General features: G+C 51.8%; 2 protein-coding genes across 15 annotated transcripts in view; one reads left to right on the top strand and one right to left on the bottom strand.

Moving 5' to 3' along the window:
- The first annotated feature begins 36 nt into the window (after positions 1 to 36).
- Positions 37 to 4,458, top strand: TMEM200B (transmembrane protein 200B). The gene is made up of 2 exons (XM_037057214.1): positions 37 to 133; positions 2,145 to 4,458. Exon 2 carries the CDS (start codon positions 2,165 to 2,167, stop codon positions 3,080 to 3,082), a length of 918 nt encoding a protein of 305 aa, XP_036913109.1. The 5' UTR covers positions 37 to 133; positions 2,145 to 2,164; the 3' UTR covers positions 3,083 to 4,458.
- EPB41 (erythrocyte membrane protein band 4.1) overlaps positions 3,879 to 21,854 on the bottom strand; it is a 173,059-nt gene continuing 155,083 nt past the window's right edge. For 6 of the 14 annotated variants that reach the window (XM_037057194.1, XM_037057202.1, XM_037057200.1 and 3 more), the window contains 6 exons: positions 18,238 to 18,687; positions 16,930 to 17,058; positions 11,946 to 12,047; positions 10,762 to 10,842; positions 7,407 to 7,511; positions 3,879 to 6,733 (listed from right to left, as the gene is read on the bottom strand). In XM_037057194.1, coding sequence (XP_036913089.1) covers positions 7,413 to 7,511; positions 10,762 to 10,842; positions 11,946 to 12,047; positions 16,930 to 17,058; positions 18,238 to 18,687 — 861 coding nt within the window. In that variant the 3' untranslated portion in view covers positions 3,879 to 6,733; positions 7,407 to 7,412. The remainder of the gene's footprint in view (positions 6,734 to 7,406; positions 7,512 to 10,761; positions 10,843 to 11,945; positions 12,048 to 16,929; positions 17,059 to 18,237; positions 18,688 to 21,854) is intronic. The other 8 variants (XM_037057195.1, XM_037057196.1, XM_037057197.1 and 5 more) reach the window with 3 other exon arrangements.

The raw sequence follows: 21,854 nt of genomic DNA, 5'->3' as shown, positions 1-21,854 counted from the left end.
CCGCCCCGAGACTCCCGGAGGGCGGGGCCCGGGCGGGGCGTGGGCGGGGCCGGGGCCCCAGACCCCGAGGAGACCGCGGCAACGCCGCGAGTCGCGGCGCGCGGACTCGGACCCAGACCCACCCGGGTACCAGGTGAGCAGAACGGGGTCCCGGGGTTCGCTGCTCACTTTTCCCAACTTTGTTAGGCTCCTCCCTCCGCAAAGGCACCGGCGGGCGGGAGCCGGGTCCTCCCTCTCTCCGGGACCGAAGAGCGGGCGGAGGCGGATTCCAAAGTGCCCTGGACCTGGCGCGGAAGAACTTCCCGCGACCTGGGACCTTCGGATTGTGTCGCCAAGTCTTGGCCCCTCGGTCTCCCCAGCGCGGACTCACACCCTCTGGAGCCTCGGGGTCTCGGGAGCCCGAGCCCATCTCTCTGCACGCCTCCGACTCCCTCCCCGCAGGGATGCACGGGGGCTCGGGGTGACTTTTCTGGAGTTTGGCCTGGGGCGTAGCTCTAACCCGGGGCGCGACGGTCCCTTCTCCGGCTTGGGGCTGCGGAGAGGGCCTCACACTCAGCCACAAGTGCGTAACGGGCCTCGCCCCCTGCCGGGACCCTCCGTAGCTGAGCGGAGAAGGGCCCAGCGCTGAGCTAGGTCCGGAGGCCCGGCGTCGGGTCCTGGCGGAGCCCCCCACCTCCTATCGCAGCGTGACCGCCGCAGGCTCCTCGCTCCGCCACAGTTGCCATCTGTGAAAAGCAGGCGGTGGACGCGGTAGACGCCGCTATTCCGTGCTGGGCCCGGGGCTTTCAGCTCTCCTTTCGGGGGCCGGGATGGGTGTCCTGCTTTGAGCTTCTGGGGTGCGGATGGGGAGTGGGTAGGGTAGCAAGGCCTCCCTGCTGTGGCCTTGGGGAGAGTTCCAGCGCTGGAGCGAGTCAGAAACCAAACTGGGGTTGGGAAGGTACACCACTGGGCCGAGAAAAGTCCTAACGCCCCTCTCCTGCGGCCCGGGGCGCCTGAGCGGGCACTTCTTCCTACACCCTCCCTTCCTTGGGGGCCACACCACATGCAGCCCGGTTACTCCTGGTCCGGCCCGGACCCAGTCCCCGGGCCGGGCCGGACCAGCAGCTGGAGGGGGACTGGAGCCCGGCGCCCGGACCCTGGGGCGGCCCTAGGAGCAGGGGCGGTGCTGCACCGGCCGGGACGCCGGCCACTGAGGCCTCGGGCAGAGGAGGCCGCAGAGAAGGCCAGGCGGCGGGAAAGGGGGATGATTCATCCAGAAGAGCCCAAATTGGAAACGTGGCAACCTGGGAACAGCCTTGTCCGGGCCGAGCGTAGAGCCAGGAGGGGAGTCCATTGGGCAAGGCCTGCACCCGGCCCCGGAACCCCGTGCCTTTCTGCCAGCCACAGCCTGGCTTCTGGGGCGGGGAGCGGCGGCGCGGGGGGATGGGGCGGGGGCGGCCTCTTCTGAGCGGAGTTCAAAGAAATCCTGGGCAAAGGCTACCGCTAGTCGTGGCTAGAGGGGTCTTCCCGGAGTCTTGCTCACGTCTCTCCTGCTGCAGCTTCAGTGCTGAGTGAGGAGGATGGAAGGAGGAGGGGGCAGGCAGGAAGAGGCTGGAGTCGGTGACACCCCCTCCTTCCTACGCTGCGGTATGTAAAGCGCAGTAGGGGGAGAGGGGCCCGCGCGCGAGGGACTCCGGCGGCCGCCCGGGCGGTCTGCCTTCCCCCACCCCCTTTACTACGGCGCTGCCACGTGCGGGGGTGAGGTCGCGCCCGGGCGGGACTTACCCTGCAGACGCCGTTTCCGGGGCCCCCGCACCTCCCGAGGCTCGCGACCGCGGGTTGGCGGAGAGGGCGTCGGCGGTCCGAGCCCTGCAGCCGGGGATGCGCCAAGCAGCAGCAGGCGCCCCCCTCCCTCCTCTCCGCCCGCAGGCCCGGCCAACTCGGGCCTCTGCCGCGCGGCCCTGGCTCCGAGCACGGCTGCGGAAAACCGGAGTGGGGGCGGTTCCCTGCCTGGCAGCCCGGGAAAATCCGGGGGTGGCCGCCAGGGATCTCCAAGCGTCCTGGGCGAGGCAGCCCGATCTTCCCTCCCAGATCTGTGTCCCCAACCGGGCGCTCCGACACTAGGCCCGTCGGTTCAGCCCCTGCCTCCCGTCTTCTCTCCGCAGAGCGCGCAGACGACGGCGGGATGACAGCCGGGAGCCCCGGAGACCGCATGGAGGTGCGGAGGAGCCCCGAGGGCCGCGTCTCTCGCCTGGGCCGCCGCCTGGGCCGCCGCCGGCGCCCGCGCTCCCCGCCGGAGCCTCTGCGGGTGCGGGCGCGGCTGCGGCTGCGCTCGCCGTCGGGGGCGTTCGCAGCGCTGGGGGCGCTTGTGGTCCTGGTGGGCATGGGCATCGCGGTGGCCGGCTACTGGCCGCACCGCGCGGGGGCCCCAGGGCCCCGGGCTGCCAATGCCAGCGCGCCGCCGGTGAGCGAGCTGCGACGCGAGGGTCGCGGGGCCGGCCGGGCCCACGGCCCGCACGAGCGGCTGCGGCTCCTCGGGCCCGTAGTCATGGGCGTGGGCCTGTTCGTGTTCATCTGTGCCAACACGCTGCTCTACGAAAACCGCGACTTGGAGACCAAACGGCTTCGCCAGGGGGCACTGCGGGCTCAGGCGCTCCGGCCCCCCGACGGCCCTGGCTGGGACTTTGCTCTGCTCCCCAGCCCAAGGACTCCCCGAGCCCTAGGCTGCGCGGAACCAGAAAGTTGGGGCCTATCCCCACGTCGGGGCACCTCACCTGTCCCATCAGTGCGGAGTCTGCGTTCAGAACCTGCTAATCCTCGCTTAGGGCTACCTGCCCTGCTCAACAGTTACCCGCTGAAGGGCCCGGGGCTGCCCCCGCCTTGGGGTCCGCGGACCCAGACGGGACATGTGATCATCACCGTGCAGCCCTCTGGCTCCTGCATCGAACACTCCAAGTCTATGGATCTGGGCCTCGGGGAGCTCCTGCTCGGGGCCCCGGCTTCGCGGGACTGCGCTCACCGCAGCTGGCCGCGGCTGGATCGCCTCAGTCTGGAGGGCTATGCCCAGCTGGGAGGGGGAGGGGACCTGGGGGCTCGGGTTTGAGCAGCAGGGGTGGCCTGCTCTGAGGCTGCACCGCGGACCGTGGTAACAGGACCGGCGCTTCAGCCACATCCCAGCCGGGGGAACGGATGCTCCGGCCGCAGCCGCTGGTGAAGGAAGCATCCTGACTTGCATGTCTGCAGAGAAGTGCCAACTGCACACGGTTCCACTCGCTGGAATGTGTTTTGATGTGGAGACCAGCGGGACTCGGCCTCAGGAATTCCTTCAGCCTCCAAAGTGGCCTTAGCCCTGAACAGGTACCTGAGGGGGCTGGCGCTCCAGGCCAGGGTACTTGGGAGATGCACCTGATGTCTTGGCAAACCCGAAGCTGTGGGCAAGGACCCTTATGACTTGGAAGGTAGATTGGGATGTTGCAGATTGAGTCAGGCTTCCTCCATCCGAGGTGGCAGTGGCGACGGGGTTTGGGCCTCTAGGAAGATGGGCAATGGGGGGAGCCGAGACCTTTCACTGCCGTCCGGGATGGGGACTGAGCCCCCAGCTCCCACCACCTCAGTCCCTGTCTCCCCTCAGCCATGTGGGGTGTACACTCATAGGGCTACACTACTGCCAATGCCTTCCTGCTGAGGGCCTGCCCCAACGGGCGGAGAAGCCCCTTGTCCCCTCCGGCCTGGTCTGTGCTGCGGCACCTCCCCCAGCGGGCAGAGCGCACCTGCCAATGCTCAGAGATCGTTTTATACAGTGTCGAAGCTGCCTTTTGGCTGATGGTGGTAGTTTACTTTAGCAAAGGGGAAGAGAACTTTAAAAGTTAATCAATCCTCACAGATTCACTCCTTTTTTTAAAAGTTTATTGAAAAATGCAGTACAAGAAGCAAGACCAAACACATATCTAAACACTACAGTTCTCTTCCTATGAAAGGCCAAAACAGCAGACCTCATTATTGCCTATTTACCTAAGGATTTTGCCAGTTTGACTCTGCTGCCATAGTTCCGATTTTCTCGAGAAATGTAAACAACTACTTGATATGATTCATAATTTTTAAAAATTTTACAAAGCTCCTTCATTTTTGTCACCAAAATAATACATTTGAGAGACGGGTACGACCACCAGCCTAGGGCCAGGGTCCTGGGCAGGTATTTTGTGTGATCATCCCCTGGTGGTGGTCAGGCCAGAGCTCTGGCCCCGTCTCCCCAGGCGGCTGCTGTCCCCTCACCCTCAGCTGTCCCGCAGAACACCCGGCGGGGGGCCCGGGGAGGGTGGCAGAGGTGCCTCGACAGGTCCCTGCAGTCTGGCTTCGGGGGCCCTCAGCTTGTGCTCGCAGGTCCAGCTTGGTGAGTGGGTAGGCAGCAGAGACCTCACGTGGCTTGGAGGAAGTCTTTATTTCTCAAGTGAAATAAAAATAAAGTTGCAGCGAAAGTTGTTACTGTGATATGTCCGAGTCACTTCAGGAAAACCACTGCCGAGTCCCTCACCTGTTTCCCACCTGGACAGAGCCTGTGTTTCTTCACGCGCGCGCACACACACACACACACACACACACACCCGCAGGAAGGAAAAAATCCAAACTATTGCCCAACCCCGAGATCTGTTACCAGAGGAGGAAGAGAAGGGAAGAGGCTTGGAAGGACCCCTGCTCTTACTAGCTTGTCTGAATCATAACTTCGCGGTGCCGGGAAGGGCGTTAGAGATCGTCTGGTCTGGTTCATAGGAAAGGAAGCAGCGAGAAGGGGAGCCAGCTGGTGACAGGGCTGAGGGAAAGGTGTGGCCCCCAGGTTTGTGGTCCCTGCTCCGAGAGCTGCCACACTGCTCCGGGCAGCACAGAGTCTGCCAGATTCCCAATGCACTGGCTGCGCCCCTTCCTTTCCCCGTGCTCTTCATGCCGCAGGTTCCAGCTTTGGGAGCTGCAGTGGCTTTCAGCACGACTGCTGGCCACTAGGAAGTGAGCTCCCTACAGGCTTGTTTGATACGAGCTGGACCATCCAGGCTTGGGCACCAACCAGAAAGCCCCATCCATATTGACACCTGTGCCCACAGGGAAGTGTCCTGTCCTGAGACAGGGCAACCTCCCCAGGCCTGCCACGCGTCCCGAGGTCTTCCTGCACCTCCCCAGGAGAGCTGCCTATTGCTTCATAACAATCTCACATAACTATTAAGAGAAAAATGCACACACCTGAAGTAAGTTCAAACCAGCTGTACCTGCCGAAGCAGAACCCGGCCAGCAGAGTGTGTGGACACAGGCCTCTGACCCGCTGTCTGTCTGCCTCATGAACTCACTGCTGTCCCAGAATTAGGATGCTAAGGATTTCCAGGCAGATCTGTTGGTGGGAGCAAGCTGGAAGACTGGAGAAGCCCCATCAAATAAAAATGCCCCCAAATCTGGACCTGGAATGGTGGAGTTGAGACATCAGCCCTCATTTTCAAAACCAAACCACAACAAAAGAGCTAAACCCAAGTCCACCACACAAATCAAGCCCACGAACCCTCTGACAGCCCTCAGATGGGGAGTGAGAATGGGCAGAGCTGGTGCTTGTACCCCTGGGCACGTGGGGTCTTGTGGGCACAATGGCCCCCAAAAGCCAACTCCCCTGCCCCCAAATCCAAAAGGGTGTCTGTGGGCAGGTGCTGGTGGCAAGAAGACAGGTCAAGGATCACAACTTCCTCTCTGAGTCATATTCCTGATCATCCCAGGGTCAGAGAAGAGGCCCAGGGGTGGCACCTGGACAAGCTGCTCGGCAGGCTCTGACTGAGGGACCACCCACCACTCCCTGTGAGGAGCGCACAGCCCGGAGCTAGAAACACTTTCAAAAACCTCATTCGCTTTCTTTGCCCACATCACCACTAAAAATGTGCCTCTAGTGCTCTTGGCCAAAAGCGCCCATTTTTCCGTGAGTTTTGGTCTCCTGAGCTGGGAGGTGGGGGAGCACTTGGCAGAACCGCTACTTCTTCTGATGAGGTAAAAGGGGAGGGAGGGCAGGAAGGTGAAGGCCACGGTCTGTTCAGACATTCACAGTATCAGATACAGCTGAGCGACTTCCTATGTCTTTGATCTAAAGAAGCTCCGAAAAGAAAGAACAGGAGGGAGGAAGGAAAAGCAATAGTACATTCTCAGCAGAGGCCTCTGCCTCACCGAAACCACCCCCCACAAAGGGACAGGGACACTTTCCTGGGGTCTGTGGATCAGGGCCGCACCCTGCCTGACATTCTGGCGAAGTCACATCGCTGGCTCTGAGAAAGGGCTGCTTTTTGAAGTTTCCGCTGTCGTCCAAAGGGCATCAAACGAGGAGAGGAGCAGGGCAGCCCCATTAAGTTGGCTTTGGCCCCCGACACAGTGGACGGCGGCTTTGGAGGGTTTCCAGAAGAATTCTGCAGGCCCTGCGAGTATCTGGGTTGGAAATGCATGAGGAGGGGCTGGGCTGAATGAAGGGGTTACAGACCGGCCCATAGAAAACCCGAAAGCTCTTTAAAAACAGTCCAGACAGTTAAAAGTTGGACAATCTCTGGTATCACAATATAGAAAAAGGTATTCAAAAGGATCGGTGATGTCCAGAAGACTCTGTTGGTATAAACTCCAAATAGAAAATGAAATTAATTTTCTGGCGGTTTATAATAATCTTGAAAGTCTGACTATTGCAGTTTAGCTTCTTTATCATTTCTCTTGGATGGGAGACGGGCAGGGAGTTGGGGGTAAACAATTCCTAGAGGAAAGAAAAGCAAAGTCAGTAAATCCCCAAAAAGAAGACTCACCCGGTCCCATTACCGAATTCCTGTGGCCACACGCTCAAGGCTTGAGCGGCTTCACAGCACCAGTCTTGACTGGCGTGTCCTCAAGTCATTTGTAAACTGCTTCTGGGCATGAATTTATCTGGATCCCTGTCTCCCAAAAAGCAGCCACCCTGCTTCCAACCCTCCAGTCTGGTCCGAGAGCTTTAGCTATTTCTTCCCTCCCCTTCCCTTCCCTCCATTTCCAGACAGCCTGGTCCTGCTTTTCCTGGTTCTGTTCTCTGGCCCTCCTCTGGGACAGCAGAGAGCAGAGCAGCAGAGGGGGTGGGAAGGCGGGCGAGCTGGAAAAGCAGGAGGCCGCATGAAGACGCAGGAGGTGGGTGGGAGTTCACCTCCGCGTCTGGGGTGTCTCCTCGACCCGTCACTGCTGCCACCACTAAGGAAGGGCAGGAGGACAGCAGGAGACCTGGCTGCTTTAGCAGGGGCCAGATACTTAACCACCTCATCAATCTCCCCTGTCTTCACTGGACCAAGCTCCGGGGTGGACACCCCTAGAGGGATGGCCCCCAGAGGGGCCAGGGTTCCTGCCCAGTGCTTTCTGAGGCTGGGATGGTGGGCACCCTCTGCCCCAGCAAGAAGAGCCCCTACCTGAGCTCATTCCTCAGAGATTTCGGTCTCCTGATGGACGACCACCTTGGTCACTGACATGTCTGGGTGCTGCTCCTTTGCCTCCTTGATGGCCTGCACGAGGACCTGAGAGAGACGGAAAGGACACCCATCAGGAAGAGAGCAGCCTGGCTGAGGAAGTGAGGCAGGGGTCACAGGACGGACGGCACTTCTCTGGCAAATTCAATCCTGCCTGCAGAACCGGGGCAGCATTTAGGCTAAGTCAAGCTGATAATGATCTTAACCGCTACATCCTGCACAGGGAAGCTCCTGGACCGAACACAGAGACAGGGAAGGTAGGAGCTGTCTCTGAGGAATCAGAGAGGGATTTCAGGGGCCATGGCGGCACCTGCTTGCTGGGTCTGGGAGGATCCACTCAGAAGTGAGTCTAAAGGACAAAGCAAAAGCTACGCTCAACGAGGGGTCATGGGAAGTTCAGAACAGGCGAGAGAAACACAGCAGCTATGGAAAGGGAGAGAAGTCTGGCTAAAGCAGGGAGAAGAAAGGAGGCGCGGGAGGGCCAACTACCATGTGCCAGCCCAACGACATTACTTATCATTATACGAGTATAATGAGTCTTCACAGCCACCCAAAGACTAAGGTGAAAACCATTATTTCCCTTTTACACACAAGGAAACTGAGGTTCAGTGCTTAAAGTGCCTAGTGTTTCACCAGGTTAAAGTGCCTAGTGAGTAATGCAACAGAAGTTTTAACTTAAGCCCATCAAACTTTCTTCTTTACCACACTGTCTTTTAGACTCTGGGGAGGAGGGACCCTGTTTTAGCATTTGAAGGGGTTTTGATCATTTTAGAAAAGCTAGAGAGAGCAGAGGGAAAGAAAAGCAACGGAGCCGTTACTCTCCTCGGGCTGCAAGTCTCTGAGCCTCTAGCTCAGGGCACCCCAAGGTGCCACAGCCTTTGGAGGCTGGTGGCACAGTGATCCTCAGAGACAGCTCCCTCCCCCACCCCTTAAAAAAGATTCTATCTAGATCTGACCAGCTGCCTGTTGACTCTGGCTCTTAAGAATCATCTCTACCCCTGCCTGGTGTAGCTCAGTGGATTGAGCACGGGCCTGCAAACCAAAGGGTTGCCAGTTCAATTCCCAGTCAGGGCACATGCCTGGGTTGCAGGCCAGGTCCCCAGTTGGGGGCAAGTGAAAGGCAACCACGCACTGATGTTTCTCTTTTTCTCCTTCCCTTCCCCTCTCTCTAAAAATAAATAAAATCTTTTTTTAATAAAGATTTTATTCAGTTATCTTTAGAGGGGAAGGGAAGGAGAGAAGGAGAGAAATATCAATGTATGGTTGCTTCTTGTGAGTCCCCTGCTGGGAACTGGCCTACAACCCAGGCATGTGCCCTGACTGGGAATCGAACCACGATCATCTGGTTCGCAGGCCCTCACTCAATCCACTGAGCTACACCAGCCAGGAAAATCTTTTTTTTTTTTAAAGAATCATCTCTAAGATAGACAGGGAAGGACAGGAGAAGAAGGAAGATCCCTCTTTTGGTCTCTTGACTCCGTGAAAGCCGCTGTTGGAGCCACCACCTCTATAGGCCCCTGCTCATCCTCCCTGACCGCTTTTCACCCAACTTTTCTGCTCATGCTTCAAGGCTCAGCCCAAGCCCTCGAGTTGGCTGCTCTGGCTTTCACCTACCTCGCTGTGAAAGCCTGCACCGCACGCCTTCTCCTGAACAGTCAGTCCTTCTTGGAGCACTGCCCCCCCACCCCCCAGAGAGCACACCTACCCTTCACGGAGCCCTCAGTGCCCAGGAGGACTGCGGGACCCTGCAGCACGTGCTCTCTTTGTCACAACAACCCTGCAAGAAACCTATGGTTTTCTTCATTCTATAGATGGTGAAACTACACCTCAGAGAAATAAAATAACTTGCTCAAGGGCACACAACCAGTGAGCTACAGAGTTGGGGTTCCACCCAGCTCTGTCTCGCTGCAAACCCTACACACCCTTCCATCTCAATGCTCCCGCTGCCAGCGCAGACGGAGCACACAGCGGGGCCCACATCAGCCCAGATAAGGGGCGGGTGCAGGCCGGTGATGCAGCAGGACCCCTGAGCTGGGGCTGCAAGGCCTCGCCCTCAGGCGGAGCAGCCTTGTCGCTGGGACGGGAGCCCAGCATTCTTAGCTGTAAGTCTTGACCCTGCTACCAACGAACTGCCAGCGCTGCAGCTCAGGTTTTATTCCCCCCCCTTTTTTGAGGCACTCAGCGTATCAGAACCAAGGCCACAGAGCACCACTCCAGCGCTCCTGTCAGTGGTTCCAGAAGCATCTGTGTGCAGTGCCCTCCACCCCCCCTTCTCTGCAGCGTCCCTGCCGGAACCTTCCTGGCAGGGAACTGGGAACATTAATCCTGACCTTATTATTTGCTAATTGCTTGTAGCAGACAATTAGTACCTAATTAACATGAAAACATAGAATTTAGTTCTCAGAAGGGCCCAGAAGTTATCTAGATCAATGTACTGTTTTGGGAGAGGAAAAAAATCAGAGGCAAGGTGTTTTGCCCAAGGTCACACAGTAAGTTAGTGTTAGGTCTAGAGCAGAAAGCAGGTCAAGTCCATGTCCCCCTAGTTGTCTCCTCAGCTATGACAGCCCTGAGGGTAGCGGTCCTACCTTCCCTTTGCTTTGATGTCATCTACTGTCCCCAGCACAGGTTTAAGTACTGGGTATCCCTCAAATAGCAACAGCTCCATTTACCTGGAGCCCACCAGGGGCCACACGCTGGACATCTGTCTCTCACCCGATTCTCAAAACCACCTTGAGAGGAAGGTGTTAAGACGCCCACTGTATAGATGGGGAAGCGGAAGCCGGGGGAGTTAAGCGTTAGAACTTGGTAAGCCCTAGGACTGGAACTCAGGTGTTTTGAGACTAAAGTTCGTGTCTTCCTATTGTACCTCCTTGCTCCCCAATCTTTGGCCCCCTCCCACAGGCCTTGGTGAGCTGATTCCCTTTGTCTTTCTTCTTCTTCTTTTTTTAAAGATTTTATTTATTTTTAGAGAAATGGGGAGGAAGGGAGAGAAAAAGAGGTAGAAAAACACCAATGTGTGAGAGAAACACCAAGCAGTTGCCTCACACACGAGCCCCAGCTGGGGACCGGGCCCCAACCCAGGCATGTGCCCTGACCAGGGTTGGGCATGTGTGACCCTTTGCCTTGCAGTATGACGCTCAACCGAGTCGCGCCATCAGGGCTGTCTTTCTTCTTGAGTAAGAGCTAGCGTAGCCAAGGGGACTCTTTGGAGGTGAGGTTGGCAGAGGTATCTTTTACATCCATCAGCCTTCCTTCCCAGGGACCCCTCCCATTCCCACAATCTCCTCTGCATTCCCACCTGATCATGGTCAATATCAGCATCTCCTGTGATCACAATTCTCTTTTCGATCCGGGTCTCTGATATCCCACCTTTTACAGTCTGAAACCAAAGGGAGGTGGTCATATGAGAAGGAAAGAAAAGAGAAACAGCAAGAGATTATTCTGCAAGCTCCACTCCAAATTTTAACCTGCTGCTGGTACTGCATAGAGCAGCTTTCTCACATGCTTGTCCAAAATCTTGGCTGGACCTGCTAAATGAACACACCTCTATCCCCTTGCATCGGTAAAATTCTTAATATGTTAAACAAAAAGTCAGAATTCTCTATTTACTTACTTTTCCCACTTTCTTCCTGCTAAATGCCATAAAAATTCAGTGAGTACACAAAATAGATAGGTATTCTGTTTATTCTTTACCAGTGTATTTTATGATTTGATTATTTTCAGGAGGAAAAAAGAAGACTGACCAAAAGTGTTATGCAGCTTGAAATTGGGCCCTTTATTTTAAAGCATGTTCATATTATTAATGTCAAAAAGCCTCAAACAACCTCCTCAGGTTGGGGAGGTTTCCTGACTTGACATATTAAGAAAACCAAGGTCCAGACAGGCTAAGTAACCGGCTTCCGGTCACCTCCGAGCTGATGGTGGAGCTCGGTCGGAGAGCGGGATTTTTTACCCGTCGGAAAATGCACTTTCCTCTAGTACTATAGCAAACACGGGTCCTCTCTGATTTTCTGGGAGCAGTTCCAACATTACCTATGTTGTCCCTCTTGCACTCATAAGCAATGCTGTGACACTTCCAATATTTCAGTATCCAAACTACAGTTCCCATGGCCTTGATCCTGGACGTGGTCCTGATTGTTTTGGCTTGGACACCAAGAACACCTGCCCTTAAACTGACTTTTTAAACTTACCTCCACAGCCAAATAGAAGACTCCCCAGCCAGAGAGATGGACAGATGTGTAAGGAGAACCAGCACATGTGACTTTATGACATCACTCAGGAGGCAGGGACACTCACAGGGTCTCCCTAGACTTACTCCTGGGGAAAGCAGCAGGCCCTTTCCACCGGGGACACTGGGAATAATTTGGCTCAGGAGGGATGGGGCAGAAAACCCTTGTTTACGGACCAGAGTCCTCCCTGCAGAGAGGCGGCACACTCGACGTGCTACCGGGTTCCAGAAGAGCGTGCCGGCTGGTCTGTTACCTTGGTAATCTGAGTCGTGGTGGTGCTGCTGGTGGTCTCCGATGTGATGGTCTGAGCTGTCAGCAAGACTCCGGGGTCCAAGTCCCCATTGCTGTCCTCAGTCTGCAGAAGGGAGGGAGACAAACGGTCACTGTGCCTCGCAGGAAGCTTTGTGGACAAACGTTGCAGGGTGCAGTTTTGCTCTTCAGCTGTACATTCGAAATTAGAAACCCGACTCCTTTACAGTTAATTCTCTCTCTCCCTTTTTAACATTTTTTTCTTCCCTTTCTTTTTATTTTTCTTCTATTTTTTTTTAGAGAGAGGAAAAAGGAGGGAGAACAAGAGGGAGAGAAACATCAATGCATTAATTGGTTTCATTTTGTACATGCCAACTGTGGAACAAAACCCACAACCTAGGGATGTGCCCTGGCAGCAATCGAACCCACGACCCTTTGCTTTTCAGGATGATGCCCAACCAACTGAGACACTTTGGACCCAGGGCTACAGTGATCTCTTAATAAATAAATTTAAATAAATAAATAAAACCAGCCCTGGCCAGGTGGCTCATTTGGTGAGCCAAGAAACCTCAAGCTATCCTCTCTGAAGATGGAGACGGAAGACTAGAAACAAATGAAGTAGGAAGGGTCCCTTTAAAGCAGAGTGGAAGGAAATATATATAATATCTCAATGACACTTCTGACAACACTATTATTGAAATGGATCCTCCTTATTATAGGAGGGATTGAAAAGTTTTCAAAATGCCAAGCTGTACAATTAATCTAATCTGAGACCGAGGACTGGGGCACTTCTTAGAGTTTCTCTGGAGCGTATCACATACGACCAAAATGAACACACTATGGTCAGGCTGAGAAATGACGTCAGCAAAAGGAAGAGGGGTGGCTGGCCCGGGCCAAACTCAACGCCATGGGCAGTGGTCGGCAGTCATTTGGGCCATGTGACTCGCTGCTGCTAACCCCAAACCAAGGTGAACACAGAAGAGACTGAAGAGGCAGAGGCTGCCACAAGCTCTGCACCTGACATTGACCTAAAATACCTGGCACTGGTATTGCACACTGTTCCAGAGGGGCGTTTAGAGAATTGCAATTATTTTCACAAAGAATCCTGAAGCAAAAAAGGTGAGAGGTGTCAGGTTACTGCCTTTTCTGGCCCCTTTACACCGTCATTTGTATTACAAGCAGAGGCTTCCAACCTTTTTATGAGAAGGCCCACGTTTTATTAAGGTGAAACTTTGACGTGGGCGGGCAGTGCCCGGGTGGAGGAAGGAGAAGAGAGTAGGAAGGAGGGAGGTCGCCGGCTGGGTTTGTCCAGGTAGGAATCTGGACGAAGCGGAGAGTGGGAGTGCGGTCGTGTCTCCTAAGTCTGCACACGTGGCACCGCCACTGCGGGCGCACCATGGGCTCGTTCACCGACACTGTCTTCTGCCCTGACCCACTCATCTACCTTAGATCCAGACTTAACTAAAAGGTACTGCGCTCCTACCATGTGTCAAGCACATAATGTGAGTGTTCTCTCAATTGCACGTCTCAGTATCTGAGTAGGTCCTGTTATTATCGTACTCACTGTGTACAGTTAAGAAAACTGACGTCCAAAGAGATTAAGTGATCGGTCACGGCCCTATAGTTAATAAGTGTTTGAACTAGGACTTCAGGCAAGAAACTTTGTGAAGTTTCAAGTTTTGAAGTTTGAAGACTGAGGTTTGGATCTCGGCTCAAACAACTGGGCAAGTTCCTCTGACTCTGCTCGGTCTCCGTCTTCCCATTCGTAACGGTACCACTGAAGCGCAGGGTCTGCCTTCACCACAGCATCGTTTCGGAGACCAAAAAAGATCTCAGAAGTGAAAGTGGTTCACAAATTGTTATAAGAATATAAATTTGCGTGCCAGGAGGGCTGAGCCTTTTTAAAGAGTCCCTCCTCCACTAAATCTGTTTCCTACCTGATCCCCAGCCCCTTGCTCCTCCCCTTCTGTCCCCAAGGAGGGTGGCGGACGACACCTCAGGCTTCTTTTCTGTGACCGTCTCACCAGTGTTTCCTCAAAAGGGTACCGTGGCTTTGACTGCTGCTTACAAAGTTAAACATCCATTCATCCTTCGACCCAGCAATTCTACTCTTCAGTGTTTACTCAAGAGCAGTGAAAACCTGTCCACAGAAAGACTTGCACATAAATGTTTATAGCAGCTTTAGTCATATTTGCCCCAAACTGGAATCAGCTCAAATGTCATCAACAAATAAAAGGATGAATTGTGGTATATTCACACAATGCAATACTATTTGACAATAAAAAGCAGTGAACTGGATTCATATAACATGGATGAACCTGAAAAACACATTCAAACACGAAAGTGTACTGCAGTGCACTCTATTTACATCAAGTCCAAGAACAGGCAAAACTATGGCGATGGAAATCGGAGCAGCTGCCTAGCAGGGTAGGGGTCGACTGGGAAAGGCTACAAAGGAAGGAGTGATGGAAACGTTCTGCACCCCGAATGCATCTTGGTCACACAGGCACACGCATTTGCCCAACCCGATCGAATCGAACACTTAAAACCTGAGCATCTCGCTGGACATAACCTGGACCTCATGCACACACATCCGCACACACATCCGCACACACACTCAAACAGAAAAGCCCTGTGCTGGCTCCCATCTGCTCTCGCCCTGTCCCCCTAAGAGTGGAAGATTGTGGAAGAATAACAGCAAGGTTCCTTGGCTCAGTTGTCTGGCCAGATAACAAAAACAGAAGTAAAACACTTATAATAAAATAAATAATAACAATGGCAAAGAATTATCTGGCACTTATAATGCACCAGGCATTTTTTTCCTAAGGTTATTTCCATTTTATACTGTGCCTTTTCACTTACCAATTTATCATGTAGATGACTCTCATCGGAAGCTTTTCAAAATAGCTGCTCAGAACTACCTTAATTGGATGACTCCTAATTTATTTAACCTGTGCCCCACGGACGGCCATTTAGGTTGTTTCCATGGCAGTGACAACTTAACGGGCTCCCTCCCACAAACAAGTAATTCTTTCCTACCTCCTCTGGCTAATTGTACCCACGATCTTGAAGCAATTTCCTCTTCCCTCCTTTTTCAGTCCCCTTCACTGCCAAGTCCTATTCACTCATTTCTGTCCCTCTTACTTCCTCAGGCTACACTGCAGTTCTCTGCAAGGATCTCCCAGACCTGCTTCGGTCATGCTCCTGTCTGCAGGCATCCCCCACGCTCACATACTCAGGACACAGCTTTAGGAATCATCTTCCAAATCGCCGCTTTAATGACGCCACTTTCCCGTCACTATGAAAAAACGTGTCCCGATAAGCAACTGCTGATCATTTGCCAAACGCAAGCTCTGCGCCCAGAAGAGAGAGAAAAGGGAAGCATTCTAACATTAGCTAAGCCCTTTACAGACATCCTTTCACTGGATCTCCCCCACATCTTGCAGTGGTAGGTAGTATTGTCCCCATTTTACAGCTGAGGAGCCAGAGGCTTAGAGAGATTGATGATTTGTTTCAAGTGGTCCAGCTAGTCATCCCGGCTCAGCAAGGCCCTCTGGCCAAAATTATCTGCTCCTCAGAGAGGATTTTCCAGATGATTCCAGCCCCAAAGTAGCAGTCTTTCATGTAATCCCAGGCTGTCTAACTCTTTATTTTAGCTTACTTTCTTTACAGCACTTATCACTGTCCCAAACTTGCATAGTTATTTTATGTGTTTTACGGCCTGTCTCTCCTGACTGAATGTAAGTTCCAGAGGGCAGGGCCTGTGTTTACCACGGACATTGCTTTGGCCTAATAAAGAAATGCTCCAGAAATGCTCACTGCAGGAAGAATTAACAGTTCAGTTTATAGAGGGAAAAGTTTTTCTTACTGTTGGTTTCTGTGAATTAAAAAAGGAAAGATAAACAACATAAGCAACCCTAGCTCATTCAAATTGCCAATAATGAGAGAGAAATTTTATTAAAAGTAGGAAGCAAACAAAAATTTTAAATACAAAGATTCTTATGTGATAATAAATTTGATTTAATTGTACTGAATTCATCATAATTATTATAGCTCTTATTTATGCTTTCAGGCTTGGCGTTCAAGTCAATTCCATGCACTACTATATCTTATATAATCTTTTTTAAAAAGATTTGATTTCTTTATTTTTAGAGAGAGGGGAAGGGAGGGAGAAAGAAAGGGAGAAAAACACCAATTGGTTGCCTCTCGCATGTGCCCCAGCTGGGGACCAGGCCCGCAACCCAGGCATGCGCCCTGGCCGGGAACCAAACCAGCAATCTTTCCCTTTGTGGGACGATGATGCCCAACCAAACGGGCATCCCATGCTGGCAGGGCGATGTCTTGTGTAATCTTCATAGCAAAATCATAAGGCAGCTACAGGTTCTAACATCATGTGGGTGGAGGGAGGGGGGGCAGGGCATCAAGGCTCAGAGATGTTCAGTCACTCGCTTAAGTTAACAAATGGAGAGGCCAGGACCTGCACTCTGCTTTGTTTGACCCAAAGCTCATATTCCTTTTTTTTTTTTTTACCAGTGTCCCAGCGCTTGAGGATACCAAAGCTCATATTCTTAACCATTACACTGGACGGCCCTCCCCCAGTGAACTGGGTGGATATAAACAATCAGATCCAAGACAGTTTTGATGTTAATAAATTACTTTGGTGCAGGGGTCCTCAGCCCCCCAGGCCACCAGGCCACCAGCTAACAGTCAGAGGCCTGTTAGGAACCAGGGAGCACAGCAGGAGAGGGAAGCTTACCTCCTGAGCCCTGCCTCCTGCTGTCTCCTCCCCTCCCCCCAGTCCATACAGGTACCAAAAAGGTTGGGGACCACTGCTTTGGGGCATTCTTAGATCAGTGATCTCTTCAAAAAAAAAAATGGCCCAGAAAAGCCTAGCATTATTTGGAACAAATAATTAGGCACCCTGTGGAAGAAGGTTATTTACTGTGTTTATTCCGTCTTTGGTTCTGAAACATTAAACAGTGTCCTACCTGAGCAGCCTCATAGGTGATGGTCTTGGTCTCAGTGTGGACAATGGGGACGTCTTTGGTCGGGATCTCACTCTTCCCAGCACCGGCAGTGTCTGAGAGGGTGACGGTCTGGGTCTTCACCAGGGGAGGCTGCGGAGCAGTAAAGAAACGGTCACAGGGGCCTTCTGAAGGCTCTGCAGGGTTCATCTTCTGACATTGACCTGATCAAAGTGACAGCTCTAACCAAGCAGAGGGCTAGTTCCACCTCTGCCCACGATTTGGACACTACTCCAAAGTAGCTCTGACAAGGTGTCAGATCCTGAGAGGTGTTAATGAACAGCATTACTGTAATCACTTCCATACGCTTAATGGAAAGCTAGAAGATCAGACAATTATGATCGGTGATAAAAAACACTTCAGACTGACCTTCAGAATTTGAATATAAAGCCATTTGCCAAATAGCTGTCTTTTTTGTTTGTCCTTCCGACTGTGCCATTAAGAAAATCAGCCGTAGTTCCTCCACTTAGTTCAAATGGTACAGGAAACAGCAATGGCATTGAAATGCATTCCCCTGAATTCATTAACTTCTTTCAAATCAATGTCAGACATTCACGTTGGAGGGATTGAGAAGAAACAGTATTTGGAAAACTGGGAAAAAATCAGTTCTACCACCACCTGGTGATTAATCTCAGAATTTCAGAAGAATGAATATTAGTAGAATATCAAAGGCTACTTATCCATCAGTTCACCTTCCCCAAGACTACAAACCACCCTAAAACTAGCAATCGACTGTGACAAAGTTAAGCGGCCGTCCACCTCAGCATAGGTTAGTGCCTACAATCACGGAAGCCCCTGTGGGTGGGGTCAGTGGGAGTGGTGAGCTGAACTGTGTGGCTGCAACACGTAAATAATTTGGGGGGGTCTGAAATCTCATAATAAAATCAGTCACCCCTTCCAATTAAGTGTATTTTAATTTTTCGAGCAGTCTCAGAACACTGTAGGCTCCTCATCATATATGTCAGAAATTCACCTCTTCTCATTGCCCATCTTGACCAAGGAAGAGAAGCACACACCAGCTTCATAAAGGTGAACAGCTGGAGTTTACCCCCAAGAGTCCTGTTAAGTCACAGGGGGGAAACGCATTTTGAAGCCGTGGAGGTGATTCCTCTGGCTAAATTTCTTCAGAGTGATCCAGGGCTTCCATTTTACTCCGTGACCCTGAAACCAGCACAGAGGCTATGCCCTCACCACCACCACCGCCTCCTCCTCCACCGAGCAGATTCGGGCCCTCTCCCGACGTCAGACCTGCGTCGCTGAGTCAGTTACTACCTGGAAACTTCGAATGAGGGTGGGGAACTGGTTACCCACACGAGAGTCAAGAAATGACCCGTCCTGCTTTCCCAGCGGCTCTCCTGGCGTGACACGCTCTTCACTACTCTCTGCCTTTGTCTCACCAAGTTGCAGCTGAGAGGGAGCTGGCGACACTGGGACCTGTGAGGCACTGGCCTGGTCCTCCACTCCTACACATTCCCCACTCCGGGCTCTTGGCATTTCCTTAATATCAAGAGAGCCAGCTTCCCCCTGCTCCTTCTCTTCTGCCTCCTTGCTGCTTATGGAGAGGGGGCCAAAGTCAAAGCTTTGTGGCGACTCCGGCGGGGCGGTCCTCTGGCTCTCACTAGGAATTACTGAGCGCTCAGGGCCCGCCCATTCAGAGTCGGGGGTGGCCGATGGCCCCAGTGTCACAGCAGCCGCCTCCTCTGTGCGAATGCCATTTACATTCTACAAATAAACGAACACATACAAAAGCAAGAATATTAGGAATAAGTGGGGAATATAGTGAACTCTGAGAATCAACAATGACTTTTAAGAGGCCTTAATAATATTAATGCAAATGGAAACCAATAAGCTTAGCTCCTAAAGTAGTCAAAAGAAGAATTAAGTCAGCAGCTTAAGTTCCAACTTCATTTTGGTCCTGTTTCTAGAACTCTGTTAATCTGAGAAGTAATTCCGATGTCCTTTGCCCACCGTCAAGAACTTTGTATTACTGCGGTCTTTCCTTTATGACACACTCTTCCTACATAAAGCAGCTACCGGTACTTTGCCATTCCTGAATACCCAAGTCATTACTATACACAGGGCGCAACACAATTTACGTGAGTCAATCAAAACATCCTGGAGGAGCCTGATCGGGTTGAAAACATTTCACGTCTCCAGGACATACGTATCATCCTAGCACCTAATACAGAAGCTAAATTCTAGACTTTGGTTGGTGGGGATACAGAAGTTGAGTTCATCCAGCACACACTTAATCTAATCACTGCCATGGAATTAAATGTAATATCAAAACTAGTGAAACATTTATTTGTAAACAGAATAAAAACGGCCCAGCAGCTGAGGTCATTTATTCACAGACGAATGAGTACCATCTCCAACCCCTAAGGGAAATGAACCCTGGAAACACAGAGTTCCCTCTTTGGCTAAATGCCTCACATCACAGGAAACACAGATCTAAAATAAGTACTTCCAAGAGAATGAGGATGAGAAGAACATGTCACAGTGGATGGACCCATTCCCAAACTTTAAAGAAAGGTGCTGGAGGGGGAAGAAGCACAGGGATTCACACCAGCAGGAAAAGAACGAGCCGTCTGAAAAAACGAACAACCTGACAGAAGCCAAATGTAATGAAAAGTTACAAACGCAAGTGCTCCCCAGAAAGCTGTAAAAGTGCCACTGAGGCCTGAAGTTTTGGTGAGGTCAAATTGCATGCTGCATACCACACAGGGACTTAATGACAGAGAGGGACTCTTTTCAAAAGGCCATTCAGGCTCCCAAAGTAAATGACATATGTCCAGACCAGCTTACACATTGTGGTACCCAAACCACATCGTACGAATTACGTTTCAGACAATCACTGCTGCTCCTTTCCTTGTAAACCAGCCCACTTGGGACGAATGAGAAACCTGCTCTGTTAAGGCAAGAAGAGGCGCAGCACACTCACGAACTCGAGGCCAACTTTTCCTCTGAACCATCTTGAAACAGTCGGCAGCCTTGCAATCAGGCAGGTCTCTCAGTGACGGGTTATAAATATTACTTAGGACATAAAAATGGGATTGAGAAATGACGATGAAACTGTCTCCGCAGATGTATCAGAGACACAGAAAATATTCTTGCTAAGGGTATATGAATTTCCTCACACTTAAAATGAGAATACTACTTGGTGTGACTCACAGGGTTCTGAAGATCAAATGCAACAGTCTGTAAGAAAGCACTGTGTAATTCTAAAGTACCATACAAATTCACTTAAGTCAGCCAACACTATCTGAGCAGCTCTAACGTGCTCCGGTTTGGGGACACTAGGACGAACTCGCTGTACTTTCTAGGACACTTGTCTCACCGTTTCTTTGGGGTCACACAAGCTGATGTAGAGATATCCAAAAACAGATGAACTGATACTAACCACCCAGGCTTTCTCAAATTGCTACATGCTAGCTCTGTGAATAGCATACCCAAACCTATTCACATACAGAGGAACTTCATCAGAGATAGGTGATTAATAACCAGGAAAATACCTAAGGTAATCAATCAAGTAAGAGACAGTTTTATACCAGTCTACTCAAGGGATAAGTGTAGTCTGTCATCAAGAAGCCATTTTGGCAAGATGGAGGAGTAGGTAGATACGCTTTGCTTCCTCCCACAGCCAAGAGAAGGACAAATAAAAAAATTAAAAAAAACAACCAGAACTGCCAGAAAATTGAACTGTATGGAAGTCTGACACCAAGGAGTTAAAGAAGAAACATTCATCCAGACTGGTAGGAGGGGTGGAGACGGGCAGCCAGGTGGCAAAGACGCCCAGCAAGGTGGAAGACCAGGAGGTCCCACATTCGTGTGAGGATAAGCCAGGAGGAACAACTAGGGAGGCAAGATGGACCACACAACCCAGGGTTCCAGCACAGGACACTAAAGCCTCAAAACCTCTGGATGAAAAAACCTGTGGGGGTTGCAGCAGTGAGAGAAACTCCCAGCTTCACAGGAGTGTTCATTGGAGAGACCCACAGGGTCCTAGAATGCACACAAACCCACCCACCCACCCAGGAATCAGCACCAGAAGGGCCCGATTTGTTTGTGGGTATCGGGGGAGGAGACCGAAAGCCAGCAGAGAGCTGAGCAAGTGGCGCTGTTCCCTCTCAGACCCCACCCCCACGTACAGGCCACAGCGCAGCAACATGGATCGCCCCACCCTGGCAGATATCCAAGGCTCCACCACTTACAATGTAACAGGTGTGCTGAGACAAAGAAATATGGCCCAAATAAAACGTATAGATCAAAACTCGAGAAAAAAACTAAGCAACAAGGAGATAGCCAACCTATATCAGATGCGGAGTTCAAAACACTGGTAATCAGGATGCTCACAGAATTGGTTGAGTATGGTCGCAAAATAGAGGAAAAAGAAAAAGCATTGCAAAGTGAAATAAAGCAAAATATACAGGGAACCAACAGTGAAGGGAAGGAAACTGGGACTCCAATCAATGATTTGGAACGGAAGGAAGAAATAAACATTAAGCCAGAACAGAATGAAGAAACAAGAATTCAAAAAAATAAGGAGAGGCTTAGGAACCTCTAGGACAACTTCAAATGATGCAACATCTGAATCACAGGGGTGCCAGAAGGAGAAGAGGAACAGCAAGAAATTAAAAACGTATTTGAGAAAATGAAGGAAAACTTCCCTAATCTGGCGAAGGAAATACACTTCCAGGAAACTCAGAGAGTCCCAAAGAAATTGGACCCAAGGAGGAACATACCAAGGCACATCATAATTACGTTACCCCAGATTAAAGATGAGGAGAAAATCTTAAAAGCAGCAAGAGCAAAGGAGACAGTTAGCTACAAAGGAGTTCCCATAAAACTATATGCTGATTTCTCAAAAGAAACCTTACAGGCAAGAAGGG

Source organism: Sturnira hondurensis, unplaced genomic scaffold (assembly GCF_014824575.4).
Source record: "Sturnira hondurensis isolate 20B ecotype Veracruz unplaced genomic scaffold, ASM1482457v3 Scaffold0009516, whole genome shotgun sequence".
NCBI lineage: Eukaryota > Metazoa > Chordata > Mammalia > Chiroptera > Phyllostomidae > Sturnira > Sturnira hondurensis.
Note: the sequence above shows the minus strand (reverse complement) of the source record. Positions and strands in the feature narration are given on the sequence as shown.